This window comes from Pipistrellus kuhlii, unplaced genomic scaffold (assembly GCF_014108245.1).
Source record: "Pipistrellus kuhlii isolate mPipKuh1 unplaced genomic scaffold, mPipKuh1.p scaffold_m20_p_2, whole genome shotgun sequence".
NCBI classification, from domain to species: Eukaryota; Metazoa; Chordata; class Mammalia; order Chiroptera; family Vespertilionidae; genus Pipistrellus; species Pipistrellus kuhlii.
This window is the reverse complement of record NW_023425515.1, coordinates 60,394,140-60,410,772: the sequence shown is the minus strand read 5'-3', so window position 1 is coordinate 60,410,772 and position 16,633 is coordinate 60,394,140. Positions and strand designations below refer to the sequence as shown.

The 16,633-nt window shown below is 37.8% G+C and overlaps 2 protein-coding genes across 2 annotated transcripts in view; one reads left to right on the top strand and one right to left on the bottom strand.

Annotated features, from left to right (window-relative positions):
• The window catches only part of SLC9C1 (solute carrier family 9 member C1), a 101,570-nt gene extending 93,767 nt beyond the window's left edge, over positions 1-7,803 (bottom strand). The window contains exons 1-3 of the mRNA XM_045583781.1: positions 7,368-7,803; positions 4,410-4,605; positions 3,261-3,361 (exon numbers count right to left, since the gene is read on the bottom strand). Of these exons, the coding sequence (XP_045439737.1) occupies positions 3,261-3,361; positions 4,410-4,554 (246 nt within the window). The 5' untranslated portion in view covers positions 4,555-4,605; positions 7,368-7,803. The remainder of the gene's footprint in view (positions 1-3,260; positions 3,362-4,409; positions 4,606-7,367) is intronic.
• Positions 7,804-11,979: 4,176 nt separating this feature from the next.
• The window catches only part of LOC118723333 (OX-2 membrane glycoprotein), a 25,048-nt gene continuing 20,394 nt past the window's right edge, over positions 11,980-16,633 (top strand). The window contains exon 1 of the mRNA XM_045583999.1: positions 11,980-12,090. Coding sequence (XP_045439955.1) covers positions 12,032-12,090 — 59 coding nt within the window. The 5' untranslated portion in view covers positions 11,980-12,031. The remainder of the gene's footprint in view (positions 12,091-16,633) is intronic.

Here is a 16,633-nt window from a genome sequence, read left to right as displayed (position 1 = left end):
TGACAAAGTAGTGATCTGCTTTTGTTTTTCCATGAATACATGTTTTCCATCATTTTTTTACATCCCTGGTTAAATTTGCTTGGGAAAGTCAATCATTTTCATACACATTTTCATTCATATTCTGACTGACTGAAGTAGGTGTTGGCAAAATATTGTCCCTAAGTCAAAATTTCTCAATGCCTGTTTTGTAAATAAAGTCTTATTGGAACACAAGTCATGACAATTCACTTACACATTTTCTATGAAAGTACAGCTGCCTTTGAACTACAATGACAGATTTGAGTAATTGTGACAGAGATTATATGGCCTACAAAATATAAAATATTTATATAGAATAAATGTAATTGTCATTATTCACAGTTGACATGATATTATACATAGAAAACCCTAAAGATGCCATCAAAAAACTACTAGACTTAATAAATGAATTCAGCAATGTAGCAGGATACAAAGTTAACACCCAGAAGTCTATGGATTTTTTATACACCAATAATGAACTCACAGAAAGAGGAACTAAAAACACAATTCCATTTGCCATTGCAGCAAAAAAATTTGAGATACCTAGGAATAAATTTAACCAAGGAGGTAAAGGACCTGTACTCAGAAAACTATAGGATGCTGAAAAAAAAAGATAGAGGAAGACACAAACAAATGAAAAAATATACCATGCTCATGGATTGGTAAAATTAAAATTTCCATAAATTTAATGCAATCTCCATTAAAATACCAATGACATACTTGGCAATAGAACAAACGCTCCAAAAATTCATCGGGAATAAAAAAAGATCCCAAATAGCTGCAACAATCTTGAGAAAGAACAAAGTTGGAGAGATCACAATACCAGATATCAAGCTATACTACAAAGCCACTGTTCTCAAAACTGCCTCGTACTGGCACAAAAACAGAAATATAGACCAGTGGAACAGAATAGAGAACCCAGAAATCTACATAAGCCATGATACTTAATTAATATATGACAAAGGAGGCAAAAGTATACAATGGAGTCAAGACAGTCTCTTCAAAAAACAGTGTTGGGAAAATTGGACAAATACTTGCAAAAAAAATGAAACTAGACCACAAACTTACACCATACACAAAAATAATCTCAAAATGGACAAAGGACTTATATGTAAGATGGAAAACCATAATAATCTTAGAAGAAGCCATAGGCAGAAAATAGCAGACATTTGTCGTAGCAATATCTTTACCAGCACAGCTCCCAGGGCAATGGAAACTAAGGAAAAAATTTAAAAAATGGGATTACATCAAAATAAAAAGCTCATGCACAGCAAAAGAAAGCCCACTGCATGGGAGAACATACACTGAGTGGCCAGATGATTATGATCTCTGAACACATAATCTTCTGGCCACTCAGTGGATATCCTATATAATAAAAGGCTAATATGCAAATTGTCCCCTCAACCAAGAGTTCCCCCAGCAGGCAGGCTGGCCAATTGCCCATGCCCCCCCTCCCTGGCTAGGCTGGCCAGACCCTACCTATGCACGAATTCATGCACTGCCCCCCCATCTCTCTCTCTCTCTCTCTCTCTCTCTCTCTCTCTCTCTCTATATATATATATATATATATATATATATATATATATATACACACACACACACACACACACTGAGTGGCCAGATTATTATGTGTTCAGAGATCATAATAATCTGGCCATTCAGTGTATTTGCCAATAATATCTCCAATAAGCATTTAATCTCCAAAATTTATAAGGGACTCATTATGACTTAACAAAAATAAAGATAAATAACCTAATCAAAAAATGGGCAAAGGACCTAAATAGAGACTTTACCAAAGAGGACATACTGAAGGCCAGGAGACATATGAAAACATACTCAATGTCACTAATAACCTGAGAGATGCAAATCAATACAATAATGAGAGTCCATCTTACACCTGCCAGAATGGATATAATCAACAAATCAACAAAAGACAAGTGCTGGAGAAGATGCAGAGAAGAAGGAACCCTGGTACACTGCTGGTGGGAATGCAGACTGGTGCAGCCACTGTGGAGAACAGTATGCAGTTTCCTAAAAAAAAACTAAAAATGGAACTCCCATTTGACCCAGTGATCCCACTTCTAGTAATATATCCCAAGAAACTAGAAACACCAACCAGAAAGGATATATGCACCCCTATGTTCATAATAGCACAATTTACAATAGTTAAGATTTAGAAACAGCCTAAGTGCCCATCAGCAGATGAGTGGATTAAAAACTGTGATTCATCTACACAATGGAATATTAGGTTGCTGTAAGAAAGAAGGAATTCTTACCATTTGCAACAGCATGGATGGAACTGAAGAGCATTATGTTAAGTGAAATAAGCCAGTCAGAGAAAGATAAATATTACCTGATCTCACTCATTTGTGGGATATAATGAACATCATAAACTGATAAGCAAAAATAGATACAGAGACAAAGAAGCATCAAACAGACTTTCGAACTATAGCTGAAAGGCAGGGGAAGGTAGGGGGTTGAAAGACTTGTATGCATGCATATAAGCATAACCAATGGACACAGACACTAGAGAGTGAGGGAATGTGTTGGGGATTAGGAGGGGGGGAAGTCAATGGGGGAAAAAGGAGACATATGTACTACCATTTGTAATACTTTAAACAATAATAAAATATTAATAAAATAAATGAAAAAGCTCAAAAGAAATATTTACTTTTACAGAAAAAGATTGTCACCGACCATTGGGTCAGATGACTATTGTGTTAATAATGCATTCTATATCCTTTATAGTAAGTATATTCTCTCTCCTCTGACACCAGCTCTTCCAAGCTATTTAGTAATACTAGAGGACTATATAGTTTGGACTATATAGTTTGCATTGCTCCTTACTTCCAATGTCAGCTACAAGGTTCTATGTATTTTTCTTTATATATTCCAAGCCAGGCACAATTAGAGACTAGCCTCTATTCTAATGGAAGTCCAATTGAAACATTCCTAATTGAGGCAATACAGTGTTGTTGCTGTTTTGTTAGAATTCTCTTGAGAGTTCTCTATCAGCAGCTCTAAGTCACTCTGGGCTTCTATTTTGTTAACCAATTCTCATCTAAGCTTTGCTTTTCCACACCCGGCTACTTTTCCTACACATCTGATGTTATCCACATCCTAAGCACTTATCAAATGGCAGAACAGTGAAGAGAGAAGAATTTTAACAATCCCCTTGAGCCATATTTTTATTTATATCAATCTTAACTATAGAAAAAATAATCATATTTACTTATACACACCTGGTCAGTTGCAAAACTGAGTATTTCTAAACTGCATCCAATTAAAAATAGTATCACAGGGAGAGGAATTATAAAATCCTTCAAGCGTAGATTCAAAATTGCTGCAAAAAAGTAGTTATTAAAAAGCAGTAAAATATTACATTTTTAAGAACTTATATGAATTCTTAATAGTGAAGACAATGAAATACTGATCCATTACTCACTTCCTATATTCCTGTATTTGAAACCCTCTTTCACACTTAAGCATACAGAATCAATGTAATTACTAATCCACTAGATTCTTGCTTGACCTGTTCTATATATGAAGTATATTACTTCTTTAGAATCATTGGTTCTTGGATTACTATTAAAATATCTATAGCAGTTTGTTCACACACTACAAATTGAGTAGCTTCTTTGGCAATCCTGCAATAAGAGGTTAATAAAAACTACACTTGAGTGAAATCTGACTGATTCACAAATAGTAATGAGTAACTAGCTATAATAATTATGTCAATGAGAAAAAACTAGCTACTTATTATTAGTTAGCTATTACATAATTAAAAGCATCAATACTTTGTTAATAATTACTAAAAAGTGCAATAAGCAATATTACAGTACTTTCTTCAGTTTAATGTTTTCTGCTTCTTTTGGTTTCTACAGTGTTCTTTTATATAAGCGATAGAAATAATTTATCACTTGCACAAAACCAGTGGGACACCATACCCAGTGGTTAAAAAGTAACTTAACAATTCATACCTATCACTTTGAAATTCTTTGTCCAAGTAAAGAAAACAGTAAAACAGCTATCTTTAAAACATGAATGAAACTATAGTTTATGATAATACAGATTTAAAAATCCCTTAACCCTTGATTTTCTACTTACCTGTTTCAATTCTCCCCATCACTTAAATCTACTCAGTACCTAGTAACTAAGAAAGTGGGAATATTTTTTAACACAATAAAGGTGAAGAATAAGGTTGAGATTTTACATGTTTCTTCTCAGGGACAGATTATTGTTGGATTCACTTAACTGAAAATCTGGGAACAAAGGTATGAATTTAGGACCAAAGTTCTGACTTCCTACTACTGCTACTTTTTAAAAATTCTATACGGTGGCATTTACAAATCCATCCATAGAATAAACTAAAATAAAGGAGTTGCACCTACCTCCAATTGTGCAGATCAAAGCCACTATTAGAATGATTTCAGGGAGATCCTGAGGATAACTGCTGATCTTGTTCTTGAAAAATTCTGCCAAATTGTCACTAAATCCTTTGTTAATGAAAGTGTTACTAAAATTAGTGAAAGTCATGTCCGTCCTGTTGGTTCTCACAGACCATCTGAATCCAACTCGAATCACGCTCTGCAAAACTCACACAGGGTCAAAGGAAAGTAAGGTTTGCCTTCTTGGTGGCTTTCTAATGCTTTTCTTTAATGACAATAATTTAAAAAACAACCCTTATTTCTCCTTAATTATTTCTAGTGGTATTTTAGGATCTACCAAAATTAGGGATGCCTCCCATGCCCATCATGCTTTCCATTTAAATTAGATTAAAAAAAAAAAAAAGGGTACAAACCCAAGTGATAGAGATTAGCCAGGGTCATACCATGTTCACTCAGCGTTACTCGCCTATCCTGGCATCTATCCAACTGCCTGACAAGCTTTCCCACCTAACTTGCGGCCGGGACCACAAGTTGGTGCATACCACTTAGCTTTGGGGATGGACAACCGAGGGGTTTGTCCTCAGCTTCCCTAAGCCTCTGGAAGTATGTTCATGGTAGCTATCCTAGAGTGGGTAGCAGGATGGGAGGAGTATCTACTCTTTTGTTGTTCTATCCAGACAGAAATTAATAGATTCTGATGATACTCAATCATAGCCTTATTTTCTCCCATTTGGAGCACTAATGGGTCAAGTTTCCTCCAACTTTAATAGATCCATACAGCAACCAAGAACATAAGAAAATATTGAAACCAAAAGGATTTAAAACGGGGGAGGGGGGTGTTGCATGTTCTGTTTCATTGTTACTTCTTAGATGAGGAACAACAGGGCTTTTTTATGTCTTGGTTTGAAGGGATAGATAGTAGCTGCAGTCTGCAATCCCACCTGCTCCCGCGGTAAGGAAAGTTTTACATCGGGGCTCTCAAACTTGCTGAAGGATATTCTTCCAATTATTTTTCTTTTGACAATGGCTTAACATTTTCTACTGTCCACTATTAGCATCTGACCTGGCTGTCTTGCAAAGTCATCAATTAGTTTTACTAAACTTCTCATAATCCAGCAATGTCTTTTCAGTTTAATATATACATGTATTACTAATAAATGCTCTTTTCTGATCACAATATTTTTAAAGAGAAAATTAAATGAATATGTGCTTATTATAAAAACTTTTGACATAACTATATAAACAAACATTTCAAAAACAGAAAACCATCAAGTTATGTCATCTAGTGGCTCTTATATGTTTTCTTTACATAGTTGGGTTCATCCTTATATAATCATACTTTATGCTCTTTCCCATTGATATCTATCAGCCTCATCAAGGAGCCTTGTGAACAGCATTAACCAAGGTTGCAGCATGTTAACACCAATATAAAAGTGCCCACTCTGGTCAGACAGCCTGCATGCCAAGGCCTGATGAGTTGCTGCTTGCAGGGTGAGACTGAGCAACATAATTCAGTGCTGTTGACCTCCATTTTTAAACCTGTATAACTTTTAGTCTGTGTCTTCTATATCTCTTCCTATATGTATTATTTTTATTTGGAATCACATGGGGAGCTATAATAATAGTGGTGCCTGGGTCTTAGCAGTCTTGAAATCAGTCTTGAGTTGCAGTCTGTGCTCCCCAGGCAATTTTAATAGCTAGCCACATTAGGGTCCACTATGATTCACACAATGAAAAGGCAACACTGCTCAATCTTTTCAATATTCCAGAGTTGTAGAAATCTCTTTCACGACCTGCTTGGAAAGAGTTCCAATTCAGGGTTCAGGTTTTGGAGAAGAGCCACACGCAAATGAAGAGACTTGAGTGAAATATGGTAGCAATCATACTTGGGTAAAAACTACTGTTTGAATTTTAACCCTCCTTTCTGACTTCGACCTTCACTTACTTGCTTTAAATTGACTTTGGACAATTTTGGATAAGAATCTGTATATTATTTTTAAAAAATTACTAGTTTGTCTTAAATTACCATATAGGTTTCCAATAAAATAGATAATGATTAAATTCTCTTTGTATGGAATTCATTCATGACTGTCCTCTCAGAAATGGCATGTATGTTTGTCCTCAACAGTCAGTCTTTTGAAATTCTTTCTCAGGAGTGGAAGTCAAACTAATTCACCCTGTCTCTGAAAAAGGGAGTTCTTTCTCCCTTTTGCTGGAAACCAAATCAGTTTCACTGAAAAAGAGATATTGACAGGAAGCCAGGAAGGCTGGTCAAAAACCTTAATTGCTCTAACCTTTAGTTGAGATTATGTTAGCTGAAGCAGAATCTACCTTGTCCATGAAAATTTCTGTTATTTCCTGCCTAAGGGCTACATGTAAATTTCTGTTTATGTTGCTTAAGATGTCTTATGTTGCTTAAAAGGGGATGGCAGGGCCAGAGCAGGAGTAGTTCTCCCACTAGAGTTGGACTACCGCCTGGCCCCCCAAATCGCCAAATTGAATTTCTTCAAGTCTCTTTTCATTTGTGTGCGGCCCTTCTCCAGAACCTGAACCCTGAATTGGAACTCTTTCTACGCGGGCCATGAAAGAGAGTCCTATACCCTTTAAAAGCATGTTTTCATTGATTTTAGAGAGGAAGGGAGAAGGAGAGAGAGAAACATCCATGGGCTGTCTCCTGCACATCCCCTCCTGGAGATGGGGCTGTAAATCATGAATCCAACAATGACCTCTTGGTGCATAGAATAAAGCTCAACCAACTGAACCACATCAGCCAGAGATCTTTCTTCCTCTGAATCAGTACATTTTGCAGGATTCAGGGGACAAAGTATCTACCCAAACATCCCAGTAATCTTCACAAGCTGCCAAGCTCTTGCTTAAAGGTTTATGGCAGATAAACAACTAGGATTAGCTTATCTTCTCAGTAAACTCTCCCACCACACAGCACGGCAGCCTCTTACTCACAGACTCTGAAGGTGGGCGGTCTGTTGCCCTGCCAGTTCAGCTTCACTCATTCCTGCCTCAGCTCCAGCTCAGCTCCTGGCACCTGAGGAGAGTCACCGCAGCACCAGTGTGCTTTCCTCCCAATATCTCACTAAAGAAAGAGAAGGGACACAAGCCAAATGACTAATTAGGAAAGTGAATATAGGAAGTTACTGGAGCATGGGGCAGGGGGTAAGGGACAGACATTCCTACTGGGAGATTGGTTGATCTTTGGGAAAGTCCCAGCTGCCAAAGGAAAGGTGGAAACTCCAAGAGGTGAGAGATGGCTGAGTCCCTAACTGGAATTCATTTGTTCCTCTCAGAGGGAGGCTGAAAAAGAAAGTGCCAGATTGGAAGGGCAACTTCCAGAAGGGGAACTAGGAATGGCTCACCATCCAAAGCTTCAGGAGGAATATTCTGTGGTATGTAGATGAGAAGTGGAGGTTCGCTATTTGTTCTCCCCAGAACAATCACAACCAACTGCACAAGCTCGCTGACAGTTATTTGCTCCAAGCCCCGCCCCCTGGTCTGCACTCATTGGCTTTGAGTTTATAACCCCAGATTTGATTGGATGATGAAATACAGTCCTCAAAGGTGTTAGCGTTATTCTCTATGTACACTTAATGCAACCTTTGAATATTTAAAGTATGTTGCTATATTTCTTAAATAATCAACGGTGAAAATGAGTCTCCAGAAGTTTTTTTGCTGTGTTGATTTAAAGCTTTGGTATAGTGAATTTCTAACAAAAAGTTCATGGACACAGTTTTCCCAGAATTTTAGTAGCAGTGAGTTTTCTGAATAAGAAGATAGGATGATAGAGATTTTGAAATGTGATAATGCAGGTTACTGTTAGGAAAACAAAACAAAACAAAACAAAAAAGCTATTTTGGGCATGTAGGAGAATGGAATCAAAATACACAGGGTGAAATTTCATGTCTGGGTCACTTATTGGGGAAATTTTTATTAATAATGATATACTCATTTATTTTTTCTAAGCATAATATGTAAAGGTTTTTACTAATATATATTATCATAGAATCAAATTTCATATTCCCACTCTCATCAAAATATTTTGGGGATATTTTTTGCATTGATTTTGAAATCTAGATACTTCTTTGGCTTGTGTGAGATCATTTAGTATAATTTTACTCACACAAGATCCGTGTGAAGCTATTTTTATCCTTATGAGGGAAAAATGTGCAGAGAAGAGAGGTCAAAAAATGGGAAAGTGAAAGGTGAACCTACCAAAGAAGTAAATGCTAAAGAATCTAATTAAATTATCTTCCCAGCTCAAAAGGAAGCATTCACAGCCTTCATATGTGGCCTTGTGGTGGCCACAAAGATTTTGTGGAAGGAAATGCTCGTCACAATGTTAACAATGTAAATGCACTTGAGGAGTGGTCAGGCAAGGAAACTAGGAAATATTTTTAAAACTGATAGACTGCACATGCTTTAATGAAATAAAAGTTGAGATTGCTTATGACTAACTTACTATTAGATGAAAATATAAGGATCACTTGCAAGATCTCTTTTGTTAGATCTATAATTATATTAACAATGAAACAATCACTATATACACTTGTGAGAAACAATCACTAAATACACTATATAAAAAATATACTATTTTGGAGGCACATGAACATGTAGTCCATAACATGTATCATTTCATTTCAGCCTGAAGGTGTCCTTTTAGTATTTTTGTAATGCATATCTGCTATTAACACATTCTATCAATTTTGTTTTGTTTTGTTTTGTTTTTACCTGGGAATGCTTAAATTTTCTTTCACTTTTGGTGAATAGTCTCACCAAATATGAAATTCTTTGTTGATTTATTTTCTATTAGGCTTTCAATATGCCTTCTTAACTCCAAAGTTCCTGGTACAAACCCACTATTAATGTTATTGAAAATCTTTTGTGCATATGAGTTGTTCTCTCTTGCTGCTTTCAAGATTCTTTCTTTGTCTTTTACAGCTTAATTATGATAGGTCTATCTGTGGACCCCTGTGTTTATTCTACGTAGTTTGCTGATCTTCTTGGATACATAGGCTGGTATTTTCATCAAATATGGGAAGTTTTCAGCCATCATTTCTCCAAATATTTCTACCCTCTGTCTGTCTCCCCTCTTCTTCTGGAACTCTCATTATGAGTATGGTGGTATACTGATAGTGTCCCACAGGTCTCTGAGGATCTGCTCATTCTTCTTCAATGTTTTTGCTATTGTTCCTCAGACTGGATAATCTCAATTGATCTATTTTCAGGTTTACTGATTTGATTTCCTGCCTGCTCAAATTGTCATTTAGCCCATCTAGAGCACATTTAAAAAATAAATTATTGTACCTTTTGAGTCCAGAATTAAATATATTGTGTGTATATATATATATATATATATATATATATATATATACACACACACATACATACATACTTTTGGTTAATTTCAGAGGGGAGGGGAATCAAACGGTGACCTCCTGGTTCATAGGTCAGTGCTCTACTACTGAGACACACTGGCCAGACTAGTCCAGGATTTTTATTCATTCCATATATATATATATATATATATATATATATATATATATATATATAAAATTGATTTTTTTTACAGAGAGGAAAGAAGATGAATAGAGAGTTAGAAACATCAGATGAGAGAGAGACATCCATCAGGTGCCTCCTGCACACCCCTGCAGCCAAGGCACATGCCCTTGACTGGAATCGAACCTAGGACCCTTCAGTCTGTAGGCGGACGCTCTAACCACTGAGCAAACCAATTAGGGATCTTTTTTTTTTATGGTTTCTATTTCTTTATTGATATTTTATATTTGATGAGACATCATTCTCACACTTTTCTTTAATTCTTTAGATATAATTTCCTTTAGGACACTGTGCTTTTTTAAAGTTATAGTGCTGTGTTTAGATCTTTATTACTTACAAGAAAAGAATCAGAGACTGAGTCTTGACTTCAATAGATTCTTCTGTTTCCCATCACAGCAGTGCTACTCACTGACTCAGAGGGTAGGCACCTAATCCCAACATCTCTTTTTTCACAATGCATCTTCCTCTCTCTCAGGAATGGCTCCCAGAACCAGAGGTAATAGATTCATAGTTTCCTTTCCCTTTGGGAACTGAGTGATTTTTCTGCCTCATTAACCAACACAACAATTCTCACCTGGGTAGTGAACTTAGCATGTGAGCTTAGAGGCTGAAATTTAGATAGAGGAAAGGTTTGTCTTAAGGTAAGATAGGGAAGGAAGACCTCTAACACCTAGAGTCATAGGAATACTGGTGAGGGGTGGGAATGGGGTTGCAATTATCCATGCCAAAGGAGAAACTTGTTTCTTCTGAGGCAGAGCAGAGGAAAAAGTTATGAGAGGGGAAGGTGATTTTGTACAGGGATGCGTGAGTGACAAAGGGGAAAAAAGAAGGCTATTATCCCAAATGTGTCCTGTGTGTGCTTGTGAGTGTGTATAAGTGTGTGTGTGTGTGTGTGTGTGTGTGTGTGTGTGTGTGTGTGTGTGTAGGGGGGATGTATTATGACTATATGATTGTGAAATGAAGGCTGTTTAATGATTTTACTCCAGAGAAGGCAAGCCCAACCTTACTTCTCTGAGGACAGTATTTGCTCCAAATCCCAGCCCTGGCTTTAATCCCCACCCCTGGGCTATTTGGCTAATAAGTAAGTGTAAGTCTGAGATTCTGGATAAAGATTGCTACCCTACCTTGTAGCAGAACATACAGTCCAAAGATCACAGATCTTTATACCAGGAATAACAGACATGCAGGGGAATAAAATCTCCTCTTTCAAACGGATTGTTCATGATAAAGTGTACTCTGAACTTTAATGAAAGAGACTGTTGTAATGAATGGGCACTGTTTTTCAGAATCTCAGCAGGAGGTAGACATTCTTGGGAAGCTGGTATGAGTCTGTGTGCATGAAATATCAATAGGCACATGGCTGGGTTAGAATTTAAAGGAGAAAAATAGAAATCAAAAGCATTAGGAGAGGGCTTTCTCTAAAGTTGTGTGTAGAGAGAGAAGTTTATAAGATGAAAGTAATGTGCTTGTATTTCTTTTTTTTCTCAGTTATATGTGTTAATAGTATTTAATTTGAAACTTCCTATTTAAAAAAATTTTTCTACTTCAGTTGTTTAAGAAGTAGATTGTAGGTATGTAGATGCCAAGAGAAATGATTTTTAGAAACTTAGCCTAGGAACTCATAGAGCAGCCTTATCACTCAGTCTTACTCATTGTGGAAAAACCAGTTTGATACCTATATAAATAATAGGACACAAAAGAATGGGAAAGGTTAGTAACACATCCAAAAGAAAAGCTAATTAAATTTTCTTTAAAGCCAGCAGGTAAGATTTTAGAATCTATGTATTAATGACATGACAGTTATAAAATAGCAAGCAGATATGTTTAAGAAAATTATATTCATAGAACTAAGATTTTAAAAAACGTTGTGGATTAGGCAGACAAGGAAGTTCAAAATTAAGGGTGATAACATTTTTAACGGACATTCAGAGTAAGTAGTTAATGAGAAACACATTCTGCTAGAATGCCAAAAGACCTGAAAATTGTAAGTCAGTGCCAGATTTCTGTTAGAAAAGAAGGTATTCTGAGTGTTAGAGAAGATTTTCTCATCAAATTTAATGGCCTTTTCACTCCAGCTCAATCTCCAGCTCCTCGTGCTTTCCATCTTGGTACCAGGTAACTCTTCATTTTTTCTCTCAATTACATTAATTTGGGAATCAATGGTAAATAAACAGCAGGCTGCATGTTCTTTTTTACTTTTATATAGTTAGGTGACCAGAACTTTATGTTTGGCTCTGTGTGTCAATCAGCTGTCCACATTGTTGGCAACCAACTGTGTAAGTTGAGCATAAATAAAGCAGTGACTTAACAAACAGAGAATGAAAGATGGAAATAAGCACTGATTCTGAAGTGAGCCCAAGGAGCTTGAACTAGAGAGGAGACCATAAACCTGCTGGGGGCAAATGAGCTCTTTGCAGGTTAGTTAGTTAGTTTGCCTTTTAAGTTTGAGTCTGACTTGTTTTGTGGCTATTTGTGGTCATTAAGAATTTAAAAAATTTTTATGTTGTCTACTTTGTTATTTCCTTGGTGTGTTTGCTTATCAGTACAAATTGAGGTACTCTTGATATGACACATTAAGGACAATAAATATTCAGGTCCTGTTATTTTCTTGTCATTTAAAATTATTTAATTAAAGATATTTAACTCAAAACCATGTAAAATCAGTTTGATCCATGCTAAAGGCAATCATAAGTGTTGTTTAGGAATTCAGCAGAGAAAAAGAAATTGTGATAACTTCTGGTTAAGGAGTTTTTCCTGGGGAAGTATCATTTGAATTCAATTAGATGGTTTAATCAAAGGTTGGATGAGGAGTGACATATGCTGAGGACAAAACGAATTGGTGACAAGTAGAGGAATCCGGTATGCTCATGTTACTTCTCTTTAATTTACTTGAGCATATAAACTGCAAAATCGAGAAGCCTGATTTTGTCTTCAAGTCACTCAGCCTCTCGTGGGGAAGACAAGCATGTGAACAAATAATGGTGAAGTGCTTATTGCTGAGGGTAGATGTAGTCCATTCAACATGGTTGCTATATAACAGCAGCTTTCAACTGGTGTCTCACACGAATTTTTAAAACACGCCATACCTGATTATTTAGTCAGGGACACTGACCTCTTTCCCCTTGGATTGTCAAATAAAAATATAACAACAGCCAATGAAACAATAACTGTCTAGTGGGAATGAATCAAAGTTATATCGATTCCTTTTTATCAGATTGGCAATTTTTAGTAGTTAATATGTGCCAGTTTATTGACATTTTCTGAGTTTTTACCTAATATTTTTTTCTGTTTAAGGGTCCCTTTCAGGATCCCACTTTATATTCATTTGACATGTCTCCCTAGGCTCCTCTTGACTGAGACAGTTTCTCAGAATTCCCCTGTTTTTGATGACTGACTGTTTTGAGAGGTACTCGTCAAGTATTTCATAGAATTACCCTCTATTAGAATTTGTTTGATGCTTGTTTGTTTGTTTTATGGATTAAGGTTATGGATTTGGGGGAGGAAGGCCTATTTGTAGACCTCTTAAACTGGCTTCTTTCACTTAGCAATATGCATTTAAGGTTTACTCATGTCTCTTTGTAGTTTAGTAGTTCATTTCTTTTTATGGCTGAAAATATTCTGTTGTAGAGACATGCACTTTGTTTAATCATTCACCAATTGAAGGCACCTTGGTTGCTTTCAGTTTTGGGTGTGTGGAGGATAGACTGTTCCAGGGCAGTCTGACTTGCAAGCTGGACCTGGGTTAGAAGGAACTCCTTTGAAGACTGTTTTGATATTAATCACTTGTGTTCTAACACAAACCAGCATCTCTCTCCTACCTCCTGGTACAGGCTGGATCCAGAAAACAATCTGGTTGTTCTGACCTGGTCAAGCATGTAAAGCAATTTCCCGAACCTGGTAGCAGTTACATGCTAGTACACTATTCTCTTCCTGCCCCCTATATGATTCTCTAGTTTCTGCTTAGCGTATTTGGTATTCATTTCATCTTACAGCCACCCAAGATGTGCATCATAAGAAAGCTTTCCTCTACTAATTGCCAGACTGGAGTGGCCCACCTTCATTCATTCTTTCCCTGCTTTCTGCTGAGGAAGTAGATTTTCAGTTTGGGACTTTTCCCTGGGTGAGCAAGTACTAACAATTGGTGAGCCACGCAAGAGACTGAAGAAATGGGCCTTGGGAAAGAGGCATCTGTGGGGAAATCTTGGATTGGCCATCTACTTCTATGTGGGAGGAGTGGCCCATAAGTTAGACGTGTGTCGACCACAGTGAGAGTCCAGGGCCACCCCCAAAATACCAGCTGGCTTCATGTATTTGTTTGAAAAACTACACATTGCACTCTGCAGCAAGAAAGGAGAGCACATGGCCACAGCTGTAGGCTAAACACTCTCATGGGTGGTTTGATTGACTACAGATGCCCAGCTAAAGGCAGAAGCCAGGGTAAGGAAACTGGAGGCAGATCTAGGAAAACACACCAATATCCGAGCACATCCAAGCTATGGGAAGGACTTGGAACTCAGACAGAGTGAAAGAAAAGGGGGCGATAAGAGCAGCATGGACGAAAGGCCCTGTGAGCATAACTGAAAGCAAATGTGGCACCATCTGGTTGCCACAGGCACCTCAAAAGAAATGATTGTCAGCCTAATGCAGTGCTTAAAACCAGAACAGTTCTGCCTTATATCATTGGCTCCCCAGAGGACACCCCAACAGCTTCAGGGGAGCCCTTTGAGATTTCATTTTACATTTGTTGGATGCCTCATTGCATTCCATAGTATACATTTGTAATACACTTGATTTTCAAGTTGCAGTCTTCATTCCTTGGGATCCAAGACTCTTAAATGGGTTTTTAAAATTTTGTATAATCAAGGTTCACTGTATGTATTGTAAAACTCTATACATTTTGACAAATGCACAATGTCATTTATTGGCCATTACACTTTCCTACAGAATTGTTTTATTGTCTAAAAAAAATCCCCTGTTGCCTCACCTTCTCAACACTACTCCTTGCTCCTGAACCCCAGACCCCCTTCAGTATAGGAGAAAGGCTGAGATTGTCCTCAGGTGGAGGCCAAAGGCCACAGTGGGCAGTCAGAGGCCACATGAGGAACTCACCACCCATTGGTCCCCAGAAATCAACACAGGGTAACTACTTTGTTGACATTGGTGCTAAATGCACTCTAATAATGGTAATCTTCAGAAATTCTCTGGCCCCCTCAGTGCTACCAATGGCTATGGAAGCTAGTGTGTAATGGTCAGAAAATTTCCCTGGATTCTGCAAATTGGGCACTCTTCCCCACTGGGAGTATGAAGTCTTCATCTCTCCAATTTTGAAAAGCATTCTAAGTATCAATATTTCGCAAGTCCAGACTTTATAAACCTGTATTGGGAATTCTGCCTATGACTAGAAGTAATTGAATCAGAGAGCAATGCCGATTGGGAGGCAGTTAGTTTGCCACCAGAGGGAAAAGTGGTGATCTTTAGACATTATCACCTGGAGCACATAAGGAAATAGGGAAAACTATCCAAGAGCTCCCCCAAGTGAGGGCATTGTGTACCTTGCACACAGGGCCTTTAACAGCCCAGAGGGCTCTTGAAAAATGACAATCCATTTTAAGAATTCAATAAGGTAGTGCCCCTTATTACTGTGACTGTGCCTAATATTGCCACTATAGTAAATAATCTGGTTATGATCCTAGGAACATATCATGCTGTGTGGGACCTAGCCAATGCTGCCTTTTTTTTTTTTTTAATTATCCCTCAGCTGTTGGGTCCCAATATCACTTTGCCTTTATCTGGGAGGAGCAATGATGGGCTTTCCTCACCACATCCTGTGAAATGGTGGCCGGTGCTTTGTCATTGTTTTCTTCCTGGCCCCAGTGAAATGGGCCCATTACATTGATGACATAATGTTAACCTGTGAAGATTTGCCCCCATTATAGAAAACCCTGCGGGCTTTGCTGGACCACCTACAAGAGAGGGAAGTGAGCCAGAAAAACTCCAAGGATCAGGAACTGTAGTAAAGTTCTTGGGAGTCATTCAATTGGGTAAGATCCAGGTTGTGCTTGAGGCTGTAATAGATAAAGTATGAGCCTACCTCATTCCAAAAAAATGTGAGGGAGGTACAAGCATCTGTGGGATTTGGGGATACTGGTGAACATTTACACCTCATTTATCACAATAGCTTTATCTTTTACACTTTTTAGTTACAAAGAGACAGACATTCATGGGACTGGGGAACAGAACAGTATGCTACCTTCAAGAAAACTTAATCCCCCCCACGCCCCCACAAAACTAGTCAAACAGATCAAAGCCCTTGGAATCTCACACATGGGTTACCATTTCAATTAGGTTTGTTTACCCTGGGAGACATGAGATGGACGTTATAGAAATTAGTGCCCTTTGGGTTCTGATCCCAACTGTGGAAATGGGAAGAGAACAGAAATATCTCTGTGAACAGCAACTTCAGAATGGTGCAGTTCACACAGGGCTCCTGCAGGTGGAGCCACTTACCAGGGAACCGCTGGTTACATTAAGAACTTGCCTTCCCATCCAGGGCTGGGTCAACATGTCCCAGGAGCCTGGCTGTGCCATGGCAGACTCCCACACAGACTAAGTGGCAGGCCTGTTAGCAGCAGAGGAGTGCTCTGTCAAATAGTACTCTA